This window comes from Cricetulus griseus, assembly GCF_003668045.3.
Source record: "Cricetulus griseus strain 17A/GY chromosome 1 unlocalized genomic scaffold, alternate assembly CriGri-PICRH-1.0 chr1_1, whole genome shotgun sequence".
Lineage (NCBI taxonomy): Eukaryota > Metazoa > Chordata > Mammalia > Rodentia > Cricetidae > Cricetulus > Cricetulus griseus.
Window position 1 is genome coordinate 80,542,168 of NW_023276807.1, and position 13,543 is coordinate 80,555,710.

Here is a 13,543-nt window from a genome sequence, read left to right on the forward strand (position 1 = left end):
TCTCAATAAGCTTCAGTCACCAACTGATTAGACAGCATCATTGAAATAATCAAAATACACACAACAATGATTGTATGTAATTGTTAATTTAAATATGACTTTCCATAATAAGGAACTACTCATATGAAGAAGAAAAAGGAAACAAAAAAAAGCAAAAAAAAACAAAACAGAAATAATGAAATGTCCTCTACTTCATTAGGGAAAAATGAAACTTACAGTTTTAAGCAAGAAAAACATTTAAGATTGGTAAAACTATTAGAAATTACTATTTTTTAAACTTTTAAATATCTGTATCTGTCTTATCATCTGTCTACCTGTCTTATCTATCTGTCTGTGTGTTGTCTGTCATCACTCTACAGTGTGTGTGTTCTATGGTACACATGATGAAGGTCAGCTTTGGTAGTCAGTTCTCCTCTTCTACATAGTAATTATGTACCCTCAAAACCTCTTAGGTTCAGAAATAGAAAATTGGATTCACTTTGGCTTGCTACTCATCACACTGGGATCTACCAATGGCCAGTTTCAGTTCTAAAGTTATCAGTTAAAGAGTTATCAGTGTGGGTATTGTAAGAATATAAGGAAGGCTTGGTAGTCTACATAAAGCCTCTGTGGTCATAGATGTCCCCAAGAACACACATGGCTTATTACATTAAAAGCAGTAAAACCCCACATTTAAGTAAGATTCAATACAGGACATACTACAATGATATGGACAGATATCCATACCCAAGATAGTTAAACAAAAGAAGCAAACTCAGTAATTGATAACGCTGTGTATACAAATAAGTCCTCTGTTATCCTTTGTGAGGTGATGATACTTGGTGTATATATTTATAACTGTGTAAACACACACAGGCATCTAATGAATTAAACTGATCTGTAGTGGTTTTACTGCACATCTGGTGCAAGTTCAATAAATACAAGGATATAATATACATATTACTATTACTTACATGAAATGCCAATTTGTTCAAACAAACTGTATATAAGTGAAGAGACCCAAAAAAGCAATTTTATGTGTTTAGGGGTTTACTATGAATTATTAAAATACAAAGTTACATTATGGGTATCCACTTTATTTTAATTTATTTTTTGGGGGGGCTTTTGAGATAGGATCTCACCCTATAGGCCAGCCTAGCACTGGAATGCAACTAAATGTATAGCTGGGTTTTCTTCAAACATGGGGCAATCTTTTCTCCTCTACTTCTCAAGTGCTGGGATCATAGGAATGAACTCGCATAGCTAAATTCATTTTCCAAATGGCTTCTAGACTACAGTAGCTAAATTACCGTGCAGAACTAGATGCAATGTACCTAACCACCCAGCCAAAGTTGAGACAGCTCTTAAGTCAGGGCATATGTAATATCAACTTGCATTAGTTATAAAAACTATATTGTTATTTTTGCTTGTTTTGATGGTGCTGGGCATGGAATCCAAGGTCTGGAGTAAAGCAGTTAACCAACTGATCTAGAGCTCCAGCCTGAAAACTTTTCTTTGAAAATCTAATTTAAAGTACTCTGCATACAGGAATGGGGTAAGGTGACACACATGTGTAGTCCTAGTACCCAGAAGGCAGAAGCATGGTCACCACAAGCTGGAGGCTACTCAGGTCTATACAGCAGCTTACAGGCCAACAGGGATTACACAGTGAGACAGTGACTCAAAATTTTTTTCAAGTGTATGTTTTAATAGTTTCTCAATAAATAATTCTGTAAATCTCTCTTGAAGAGAGACAAATAAAAAACTTCAAGGATTATATACCATTAAGTACATATATTTATTGCAATAGTTCTTAGATTCTACGATCTATTACTCCAGAACACATTTAACCAATCTGCACTGATCAAGAAGGCTGCCCCCAAGTGAATGTACACAAACCACAAAGTCCAAGTGTTGGGCCTCTAACACACACTTAGTTTTTTTTTTTTTTCCACAGGGTTTATTTATTTAACAATTGTCTTATCCAAAGCAGTATGGTGTTCACTGTGGTTTGGGGATAGAAAGGAGGGTGGTAGAACTGAGAGAGCATGTGTTCAAGAATAAAAACAAAACAAAACAAAATGCACTTCTTTAATATATGTCAAATCAAGAAACAAAGTCTTGTATATGTACCAAAAAAAACCCTAATTTAAGGTTTGTTTTAATAAAAAAAATTTTGGGGGGGGGGAAAATACTATACTTTATCATTTTACCAAATAGTTTTAGTGATTAATGTTTCTTAACTAATATTCCTAGGCCCAAATACTGAGGGGGGAAGAAAGGGAAGGAGAGGAAGAGAGACCACATATTGAAGACAAACTTGGCATATCTATAAATCTAAATTAAATATGTAAGTCTAATAAAACCACCAACATAAGATCCCATGTTTTTTTCAAATACAACTCCCTATCTCCTCCCACCTCAAATGAAGTTTTGTTTTTTTCTTTGCCAGTGTCTGTCTATAGCATGTATTGTGAAACTATAGACATAAAACAGACACAGGAAGATAGTTTTAGAGAAATATCTCATCTACATTGCAGAACTACTTCTTCAAAAGCAACAGACATAGTGGAGCATACTAATGTCCACATCATCATTTGCAGTATCAGCAATTAGTGAAGTTAATGTTATTTTTAAGTATATTAAAAAAATCTTTTGCTACACTGGATCCCACAATACTTAAAATTAGTATAAGATAAACAAAGTCCTCTAAACATAGAAGGCAGTGTGGACACAAGCACCATCTGCTTAGGAAGCACAGGAGCTTTACCGCGCTGCATTAAAAATCCCAGGTTCTAACCTTCCCAGTGGCAAAATGAGCCTCATCAGTGTAGAGGACCTAAACAGTGATTTGAGTGAAGAGGCAGAAACACTGTTGCTGGCTGAATGTTACCTTCTGTAAGGATAAAAGATGATTTCATCTATATTTTTAGAGCATACTTTTAAAAACTTAAAAAGAAAAAAACTTTATTTTAATAAAAAAACCTATAACTCATTTTACAAATGAACTAGACTCATCCAATTTATTTGTTGATATGTCTTAAAATTATACCTAAATGTTCTTTCTGTGTGTGCAGGAGAAATGAGTCACTACTGAAGTTGTCTCTTGGAGCCACTAAGACATACCAACTTTTCTGCGCCACCCAATACAACTTTATATGTTTCTTCATTTTCTCTTTTGAAAACCTTAAATGCTAGACACATTTTTAAAAATACAAATACAACTGATCTTTTCATCACTACAATCTTCTGAAATAAAATTGATTGATGACTACCAGAAACAATAAAAATCTGGATGTCCTGGTTTCCTTTCAATTTCATATTTTACCAGTTGTTACTAAGGGAATGATTAATATGTTGAGCTTTCATATTATTTCTTAAAATTCCCAATCAAGACCTAAAACTTAAAGATGACATGAAAATATAAAACAAATGTTTTGTGACTATTTATAGATCACTAGCATACACTGGTTATTAGTAGACATAACCTTTCTAAATTCTTAAAATATGTACATGCAAAAACTTTAGCCAAAATAATAAACTTTGCATGTGTATGTATGTTAGGGGGTAGAATGAGGAAAGAGGTAAGAACTACAAAGACAACTCACAGTCAGAAGTAGAGGCAAGAGACTTCCTCAGAACTTCCTTAGGACAGGGGACACGTCACTCACTCTTTTCTACAAAGGATATTACAACACTAACATCACAGTGCTCGGGGGCTGTGGACTCTTTAATATTTCTTGATTATAAGGTCTGCATTTTGATAAAATTTGGAGTAAATTAGTGACAGGAAATTATATCTAGACTTTCAGAAACTGGATGAATAAATTCCTTGAGGCTTTCTAAAATTGATTTTTAAAGTCACCCATGTCCTTTTAAAATAACCAGCACTTCTAAACACTGGAAACATCCAGAGCTCATTTCTCACAGCATTTCCTGACCACAATAACTCTGCACATACCTTTGCCTTCAACTTGACAGTGATCACATGCTTTCTACCAGAAGCATCCACTGCTTTTAACTTGATGGTACTGAAGGACGTATCCACACACACAAGTCTGATGAGCAACAGAGAATAAAAAATGATCACACAGAGGTGGGCTATGGGGTGCAGGGGAGGGCACCATTCCTACAACTACATGGAGAAAATTAATCAAGAATTTCTGCATGCCAGCTTCTCCTCCTGCTATAGATTTACTGCAGTTAATACAGCAGCCTAGTGCTTAATGCAGCCATAGATCTCGGGATTATTTACAATGTGTGTCAAGGCTCATGCTGTGGTCAGTGAGCACTATGTTTCGCTTTTCCATCACTGGAACCTTTGGCACACACAGCATGTTTCTGTCAGCATCTACTTATGTACACATTAAACTTCCTGTCAAAGTCTTTGATCCATTTCTGTAGTTTCATACAGTATGAGATTTTTATGTTTCCTTTATTTGTTTTTCTCCTCAATGAACTTCTCCTTTGTTATCAATAATGTTACTGTACAACAATCTGGCTGATATTAGTTTATATACTCAGATTAAACCTATGGAAAAATGCTGTATAAGCACAGGTATGGACTGGTCTCTTAGCAATAAATTTCCTTTGTGCACAAAATATAGCTTTTGACACTTAACCTAGGCATGTATTCAAGATGACTAATACTTTAAACACATAGCTCAAACTCAGTTGTTTTGGCTTTGGATTGCTCTAAATGCATGAACTCTACAATGAAAACCAATATCCTTTGAAATACATCATTCTGTAAAAATACAGTCCCTTGAGTAGCATAAGCTACTGCCAAAGTGGCTCAAAGTTGGCAGTGTGTTTACTAGAGCATGGGAGGGTGTATGGTGCTGGACATTTTTATAATATTACTCTCTTTAAAGACAGGAAGTGGGGCTGAGACCATTGTCCAACTCTTCACACAGAGAGATGGTAAGAACCAACATTAGCCTCTAACTCAGGTGACATTTTCTTAATGTCACTATAACCCATCTGGTTGCTGACCAAAGGGAAAATGGTTCAATTAAAGAAAACATTGGCCAATGGAGCTGTGCAACACTAATGAAAAACCCAACAGGAATCTGAACAACAATGGATTAAAATGTAAAACCAAACTATCAAGTTCTATCTAATCAATAAAAAGTCTACAGTCTTAGAAAACAGATGGAAGTAAAATTATAGTATAAAACATGTTTGTGTACATGGTTTCCCCCTTTTTTTAACTGATATATGTAAAATCCATCAGACTTCTCATATCCCAACAATGTAAGCATTGTCTCCATCACCTTTTCCAAGGATTCAGATACAAATGTATCTGACTGAAAATTTCTTCAGATCCAAAATGAAGAGAAGTACATACATTTATTTGTTTTTCCTCTATTTATAAACATTATATATATTTAAAATTACAGGGATTTTAAAAATAGCTACAGTTTGAAGATTAACAAAAATTGGCATTGATTAAAGCAAAAGCATAGAAACTTTTATGAAGATAACAGCCTTAAAAGCACTGGCTACATGGGGGGGGGTCTGAAATGGGTGACAGTTGGCAAAAGAAAAGATCTGTAAAACAAGAGTAGGACTATACACTGGCCTAAAATAAGGGAATTTCTTTTTAACACAAGAAATCAAAATGGAAGATGAAGTTTTACAAATAATACCAGATAGAAACCTTACAAATACTCTGCTAGTAACTTCTCATGTGAAAAAGTTTTACATAATCATGAAAACAAAACTGTTTACTTAGCAAGATTTAAAAAAAGAAAAAAGAAAGGTAGCTGCTAAAACTGATATAAGTCTACTTAACAACTGCAATTTAAAATGAAGAGATGACAACCCTGGAAAGTTCAAAGAAGAAATGATCAAGAGTGAAGATTAGTAACAATAAAATCTATAACTGCTAATGTGAGAGTCAAGAGCTACATATTGAACTAAGTGAACATGTATGGGACTAAAACATATTAAACCTAATGGTTTTTGTTTTAATCTCTTGAAATACTGTACTTAATTTGACAAACAGTTTAAATTACTTAGCTTCTTTTCCTTTAGGAATTAGATGCATTTAAGTAGTATTAACATCAACAGGCAGCCCACATCAAAGCCCAGACTGAGAGGTATGCAGGAATGTACTTTTTCAAAACTTTAAAGGTCCAATTTTTACTGTTAAGCACTAATTACATCACTCCTAGACTGCTCAAACCTCCTGCTCTGTTCACTTCTGTCACTTCATTTCTCTTTATATCAATCCATGTTGTCTTCTGTGTCAGCATTTACCCTTCCTTTTAAATCATATTAATCATATTCAGTGAGTCCCCATGCCCTGAAGCCTCCGAACCAGCAGTGGAATCCCTGCAGTCTAGCCTCATAGACCATTTTTTCATGTGCAAGGGAACTACTGTAGCTGTTTGGTTTTTTTACTCTTTGGGCTCTTTTGGGGGTACCCAGCACCCAGCTCCTAAATAAATCACACACACAGGCTTTGTCTTACTTATGAATGCCCAGCCCTAGCTTGGCTTATTTCTAGCCAGCTTTTCTTAAGTTAACCCATGTACCTTGTGCCTCTGGGCTTTTTCCTTTCTCTTTTACTTTGGTATATCTTACTTTCACTCTTACTCTGTGGCTGGCTGTGTGACTTGCCCCTAGCATCTTCCTTTCCTTGTTCTCTTGCTCCATCTTCTCTTCTCATTTCTCCTCCTATTTATTGTCTCTGGCTTCCAGCCTTGCTTATCCTTTCTCCTGCCTTGCTACTGGCTGTTCAGCTCTTTATTAGATCATCAGGTGTTTTAGACAGGCAAAGAAACAAATGCAATATAAATGAATGGAACACATCTTTGCATCATTAGAAAAATGTTTCACAGCATAAACAAAAGTAACATACCTTAAAATTATATTCTACAACAACCTATTGCATTGCCCATCCTGTGGCCTCATTCTCTAGGTTTAACATTCTTTCCCCATTCCTTCTGAGCTTGGAACACTCATCTCTCCTCTAAGAATGTGGCCAAATACTCATAAACTGAAAGCACTTCAGCTTTGTCTTAGTTTACACTAATTAATACCTTTTCATCTGGGTTTAGCTTGCCAGACAAATAAGCTTTTCCTGTAGTAAATGCAGTTTTCTATTTCTGTGAATGAGAAAATGCCGCATGTATGCATGAACATGCAGGAGATATTGTGAGACTGGTTAGTTATTTACTGATTTAGGTACCAGCTTTCACAGCTGAATGCCAATGCTGCTCAAGTTAAATACTACAGATGTATTCTAATCTTTCAAAGAATTCACTACTGTATTATATCAATACTTTGAACATATTAGTGGGGTATCTAGAATGAAATCACATGAATATTTTATTTTATTAATATATTTGTTTTATTATTTTTCTTATCTGTTATAAAACAAGTTATTATTCATTATAACTATATCGTTACCCTAATTAAGTAGTATAAAACTCATATATAGTCTAACATTATTGGATAAACTAGTATAGCAGCAACAGGTCACATCTACTTTACAAAGGAAGAGTGTGAGTCTCATAATGTCCTGATTAGAATTTTTTTTTCTTTTTGTCAACTGGGAAGAGGAAACTTCAATTAAAAAGGGGCTTCCACAAGAGGGACCACAGCCAATATTTATTTGATTAATGACTGAAGTGGGCAGTGCTACCCCAGTACAGCATTCCTCAGCCTGTCAGTCATGACCCCTTTTGGGGTCTAATGAGCCTTTCACAGGCAACACCTAAGTCCATTGGGAAACGTGGGTATTTACATAATGTTTCATAACAGTAGAAAAATCACAGTTAAGAAGTAGCAACAAAAATAATTGTATGGTTGGGGGGTTACCACAACATAAGAAATTTATATTATACAGTCACAGCACTAGGAAGGTTGAGAACCACTGCCTGATCAGGTGGTCCTGGTTTACACAGGAAATCAGGCTGGACAAGTCAGTAAGTAGCTTCAATTCCTGCCCTAATTTCCCTTCATGATAAACTACAAACTATAAGCTGAACTCTTCCCCAAGTTACTTTTGGTTGAGGTGTTTTATCACAGCAATCATAAGCAAACTGGAACACACATGTAACATGTTTCTTTTTCAGCTTTAATAGAAGGCATTATTAACTTTATCTGAAGCATGAGTGAAATGTGGTTTAAGAGACATTCAGTTACCTGTCTGTGGTTCAGGTGATAGGCAGTAATGAAAGCTCTACTCTAATTACTAGGACTTAATTGTATAAACAAATACATATTTTTCCAATGCTATCATTTTTTTAAATTCACTGGGAATTATAGAAATGGCACTACTAATCAGATGCCAAGATTATGGGCTTAACTGCAAAGCCTAACAACACATAACAGTAATTTTTCAGTAGCACATCAGATTTCATACAACCCAGTTCTTTCTGAAGATACAACTCAAAAGACCAAACCACTGAATTGTACTCACTCTAAATGACAACATGCTGTCGAGAAAGAACAAAGCATCAGCTCACATCTCATAGAACTGTTTAATCTATGAATTACCTAAGGACACATGACTACTAAAATATGCTATCTGATGAATGGTGATTATACATTTCTCCCAAACTTCACTGCTTTTGAGCCTAAAGAGATGAGACTAAGACATTAAGATGGTTCTAGGTCAAGCAGATGCATGACCTAACACTCTACAAAGCAAAAGTATTAGGTGCTTTCAAATCTAGGATATTCAACACCACAAAGACAATCTACAAACTCTAACTCTGAACATTTTATTGAGTCGTTCTGGAAAACATCACGAGCTGAAGTTAACAGAAACTCATCTTGTGTCAGGTAACACTTAGCTTCATGAGCCAGTGTGCCACCCAAAATAACCCAGAACTGTTACACCACCTTCATCTCACCACACAAAGAAGCTGCTGCTGAGAATGTTTTATGGAAGTTGAAATGAATATGGAAATGCAAACAAGATCGATCAAACTTACAGTTGGCAACTTATTCTCAATGTCACCTCAGTAAAGAAGGAAATGGCAAGTTCCATCCTATTTTTCAATATTTTTTCCTCCCAACTAAAATATTCTTAAGTCCTGATCCTACATGACCCATTAGAAGTGACCATTAGAGCTGAATGTGGTGGTTCATGTCTAAAATCCCAACACTTGAGAGAGGCTGAGGCAGGTGGACTGCCCCGTGTTCAAGGCTACTTGGCTTACTTCTCAACTTCAACACCAACCTAGGCTGTAGAATAAGATCCTGTTTTTAAAAATTAAAAACAAAGACAAATAAACAAAAACCTGAAATGCCAACTATTTAATTGAAAAACAAAGTAAGTTATATATTACCCATAAAAAGCTCTTTCTCTTATCAGATTTCACACTGGCTAATCTATAAGATTATTTATTCAAATATATGGAAAATACAGTTATTTTAACATGGTGTAAAAATCTTACATTTCTGAAAATGCATTTAAATCATACAAATCACTGTGTGTATCAGTTTAAGGGATAATTTAAATTACAGCTGGCTGGCTGCTCAGAAAAGGCCTCAGAGGGTGACAATCTAACAGGGGCCGGCACAATCATGCTTCGGCCTGGGTGTGTAGGACCTAGCCTGATGTTATCAAGTTCTAGTAGACCACACCTAAGAATTACAAAAATAATAGATGGTGTTGAATAAATGCTGACAAAAATCTCACTCCATGTTTCTTGCAATCCATCCAAATTCTTTACAAGCAGCAATAGCTGTACTCAGAATCACTCACTCATCCTGGTCTCTACAGCTAAATCGTGATCTATCATAATCTAGGCAACAGAATTGTAAAAGTATCTCCCAGGATGTAGTACTTTTGCAAACGGACATTTTACTCATGGTAAGGTAGACTTGACTAGCTTTACCCTCAGTATGTGCCTATCTCTCTACCTAGGGGGAACGTCATTGAAGTTTCCATATCAAAAATGTCTTGTGACAGAGTTCCAGGCAGAAGTATCCTCAACATGCCGAAATTTAATTTATTTGTCCATATATATATATATATATATATATATATATATATATATATATATGGATGAAAGTGTTTATCTTGGATTTTATCCTGAGAATAATATAAAAAGCACACAATAGAAACAGGCAGTCGCCAGGCGTTGGTGGCGTACACCTTAAATCCCAGCACTCGGGAGGCAGAGGCAGGCGGATCTCTGTGAGTTCCAGGCCAGCCTGGTCTACAAGAGCTAGTTCCATGGCAGCCTACAAAGCCACAGAGAAACCCTGTCTCGGAAAACCAAAAAAAAAAAAAGAAAGAAAGAAAGAAAGAAAAAAAGAAACAGGCAGTCTTCTATGTAGCAACTTTAGTCTAAGGATAAATTCCTTAACAAATGGTATATGCCAGAAGAATTACATCCTCCCATCTTCATGCAAGTTAGAAATCTAATCTCTTTTCACCATATCAGAACAATGTGTACAAGTGAAAGGAAAAGTCAACATTTCCAATGTATCTCTTAAAACACATATTCCATAAAGACCACACTTTGTACTGTTTCTTTAGTAACTTTATTGGGATGACTCTCACAAAATGCCACAATTGTACTCTACAGTACTTATCACAGTGACAATTAAGTGCTACTGTAATCATCTAGTTGAAATCTGACTCTTCCACTAGATGTTAAATTGTTCTATGTGGCATTTTAAGCCACTTATGTATCTTTATTGCTTTAAATCATATTAAACAAATAATATCTGAGTGTTAAAAAATGCGGTGATTCAAAACTCTATGCTATCATCAATGTTTCAATCAATTTCAATATAGGATTTCTCTCAGTTGTCTCAGATCCATTTGGAAACCTGTCTTAAATGCATTATCAAGAGAACAGTAATACAAAAAAAAAAAAAAGACCATTGTCTCTGTCTATGCCAAGCCTTTCCTACATCCCCAACACTAAGAGCATAACATGAAAGCATCTGATAATGAACTTGAATGATTTCTCTCTTTCCTGACCATTTATATCTAAAGAGTGATTGACTCCAGGGTACAAAAGGCCCAAGCCACCTTCATGACCTCAGTTGGAATTGCTACTATAGCATCTCAATACTTGTTTTTTAATCTCGTCTGTGCCCCATTATTATGATTAATTTTATTTAAAAGATACATATATTTCAAATCCTACTGAGGAACAGAGATTTAACACACCTAAAGCCTAATTTGATGAATAAACTTCAAGCAGTCATTAATATCATCAGAACATTTAGAGCTAGATGTAAAATCCATTTCTAGCTAAAATGGACTAACATACTAGGGACCAAATCTTCTCTAAACAACTCAGTTATGTAGCTTGAAAAATGGGGAGGGGGTGGGAGGCATCAAAGAATTGCTAAGGCAACCAGGATTTGAAGACTGTATACCACAAGAGAAAAAAATCTGGGCAAAGGGCCCAGATAAAGAGCCAAAGATTAAGTGGCCAAAGAAACAATAAAACACAAAAACAAAGACAAAATCTTTAAGAGCACTTTTGGCAGTCTAATCTACTGAGGATTAGAGATAAATATAATGGACTTGGAGAGTTGGAATATTGAAAATGGCAAGTCCAGAGAACTTTATCTAACAGTTTACTAGCTTTTCCTCTGATAAATCCTTGAGCAAACAAGGTTTAAAAAGAAAAATCAGGAGATAGCTACTAAAAGACAAAGAATATCCAGAAAGCCCATTAGAGCAAGGGGAGATTAATTAGAATTTAGAGCTGGGATGAGATGAAATCTAAATGAATACCCCCCAAGATTTCAATGAGAACCCATGAAATGTGACTCTTAAAAAGAATGCAAGCAAGAAATAGATGAATTCTTGGCAAAAATGGACTTTAATAGAGATGAAAATTGATCATGTAGAAAGAAAGAATTGAGAGACTAGGATTCACCAATGGAAAAAGTGCCATCAAATATGCTTGGCTCTTGCTTTAAAGAGAAGACAAAGGGAAGCAATCAGGCCAGCCAACTCATGGAACAACCCACTCTGATCTCAACCATGCCCTACAGCAATCTCTTCCCATTTTTATCTGTCTAGCAGAAGAAATCTTGTGAGGGATGGAAAGTGTTACCCTGAGTCTCGATTCTGTTTATTCACACTTTCCAACATGCAGCAAAAGATTATTAGGCAGACTGCTGCATCCTATGGAAGCAAGAACAAATAATTCTATTATACATACTTCAGCAGTCCAGCTATTCTGAAACACTATTACTTGCTATAATGATTTCAGTAAAGTTTTAATAACTGGATGTTAAACTTGTAGTTTTTGGCAAGAGACCAATGTAGAAGTTGCAAGGCTCCTAAGTACAGATCTATATGCAGTCACTATTAGCCAAGAAGACAATGTAGTTAAGCAGTTACACAAAATTAAGATAAGATACATGTCTGAAATAATGACCAACCCATCTATACACAGAAGTACCCTAAAAGATTTATGCTCCACTCAAATCCAGCACAGAAAGTAAAGTAATGATTTGTGGATAAGAGGGAAAACTGTTCTAAGTAAAGATTTTTAAGGATCAGAACTAGAAGCTGGACACAAAGGACCAGGCTCTTTCTTCTAACAGTAATAAATGGTTTGCATTCTTCCTGCCTCTGAAAACAAATTTACATGAAGATAACTTGGGATACACTTTGTGTGTGGTTATGGTGTCAATTTACTAAAGGAAATATGCTTCCTTTTCAAATTTTGTAAATATATTTATTCACGGAAAACTTAGGAGTGTACATTTGACCCAGTTCAATAGCAAGTTCTTTGGCCTTTGCTTTTTCCACCTTGCCAATGTGAGCCATTTTGATTTAGGACCCAGGGCATTCCCTCCCCAGTGGTGGCAGATCTAATCTTAGCTGTCATTGTAATTGATCCTAATAGCTTCCACCAGCTTAGTTGTCTTCTGAGTCGACCTGTGTGAAGGCAACAGTGGTGCATGTCTTCCTGGGGATCAGCCACCCTTTCCCTGGTGATGTAGTAGGGGAACCCCATCTTATGACACAAGGGCAGGCAGGAAGACCACCAGTTTAACAGGGTCTGTGTTGTGGGTAGTCACCACCAACTGAGCCTTCTTGTTCTCTACCAAGGTGGTGACTGTACTGACCACTGCTCGAAGGACTTGTGGTCTCTTAGTTAGAACATTCCCTTTGCTAGCAGCTTTCTTCTCATCTTGCCATCACGGGTCAGCAGACTTTAATGCTTCTCCTGCTTTTCTCTGGCCTGTAGCTATGGGCAAGCATAAGCAGCTGGGTAGCAGTTTGCTGGTCCAGGGCTGGGGGGAACTGGTTAATGGCAGGGGATATGCTAAGCTGCTTACAGAGGACATCCCTTTGCATTTGAGGAAGTGTGTGAGACCTCTTTTGGGCTGGATGTCCTGCACAGTGCCTTGTCTCAAATAGAGGATTCACTACCTTTTTGGCCTCCTGTTTCTTCACAATGGTGAGAGCCAAGGTCACCTTCTTCCCCTTGACTTTCTTTCCTTCAGACATCTTGCTAGGCTGGAGGAGAGATCGAATTATGTTTTCTACCTATGATGGACTCTTTGTTTTTTCTTAAAATGCTATTTGATGTTTGGCTTCTTTAGATTAGTGGTC

The 13,543-nt window shown here is 36.2% G+C and overlaps 1 protein-coding gene across 2 annotated transcripts in view; it reads right to left on the reverse strand.

Annotated features, from left to right (window-relative positions):
* Fancl (FA complementation group L) overlaps window positions 1–13,543 on the reverse strand; it is a 61,993-nt gene that overhangs the window by 26,103 nt on the left and 22,347 nt on the right. For both annotated transcript variants that reach the window (XM_027387994.2, XM_035452360.1), the window contains exon 6: window positions 3,941–4,037. In XM_027387994.2, the coding sequence (XP_027243795.1) occupies window positions 3,941–4,037 (97 nt within the window). The remainder of the gene's footprint in view (window positions 1–3,940; window positions 4,038–13,543) is intronic.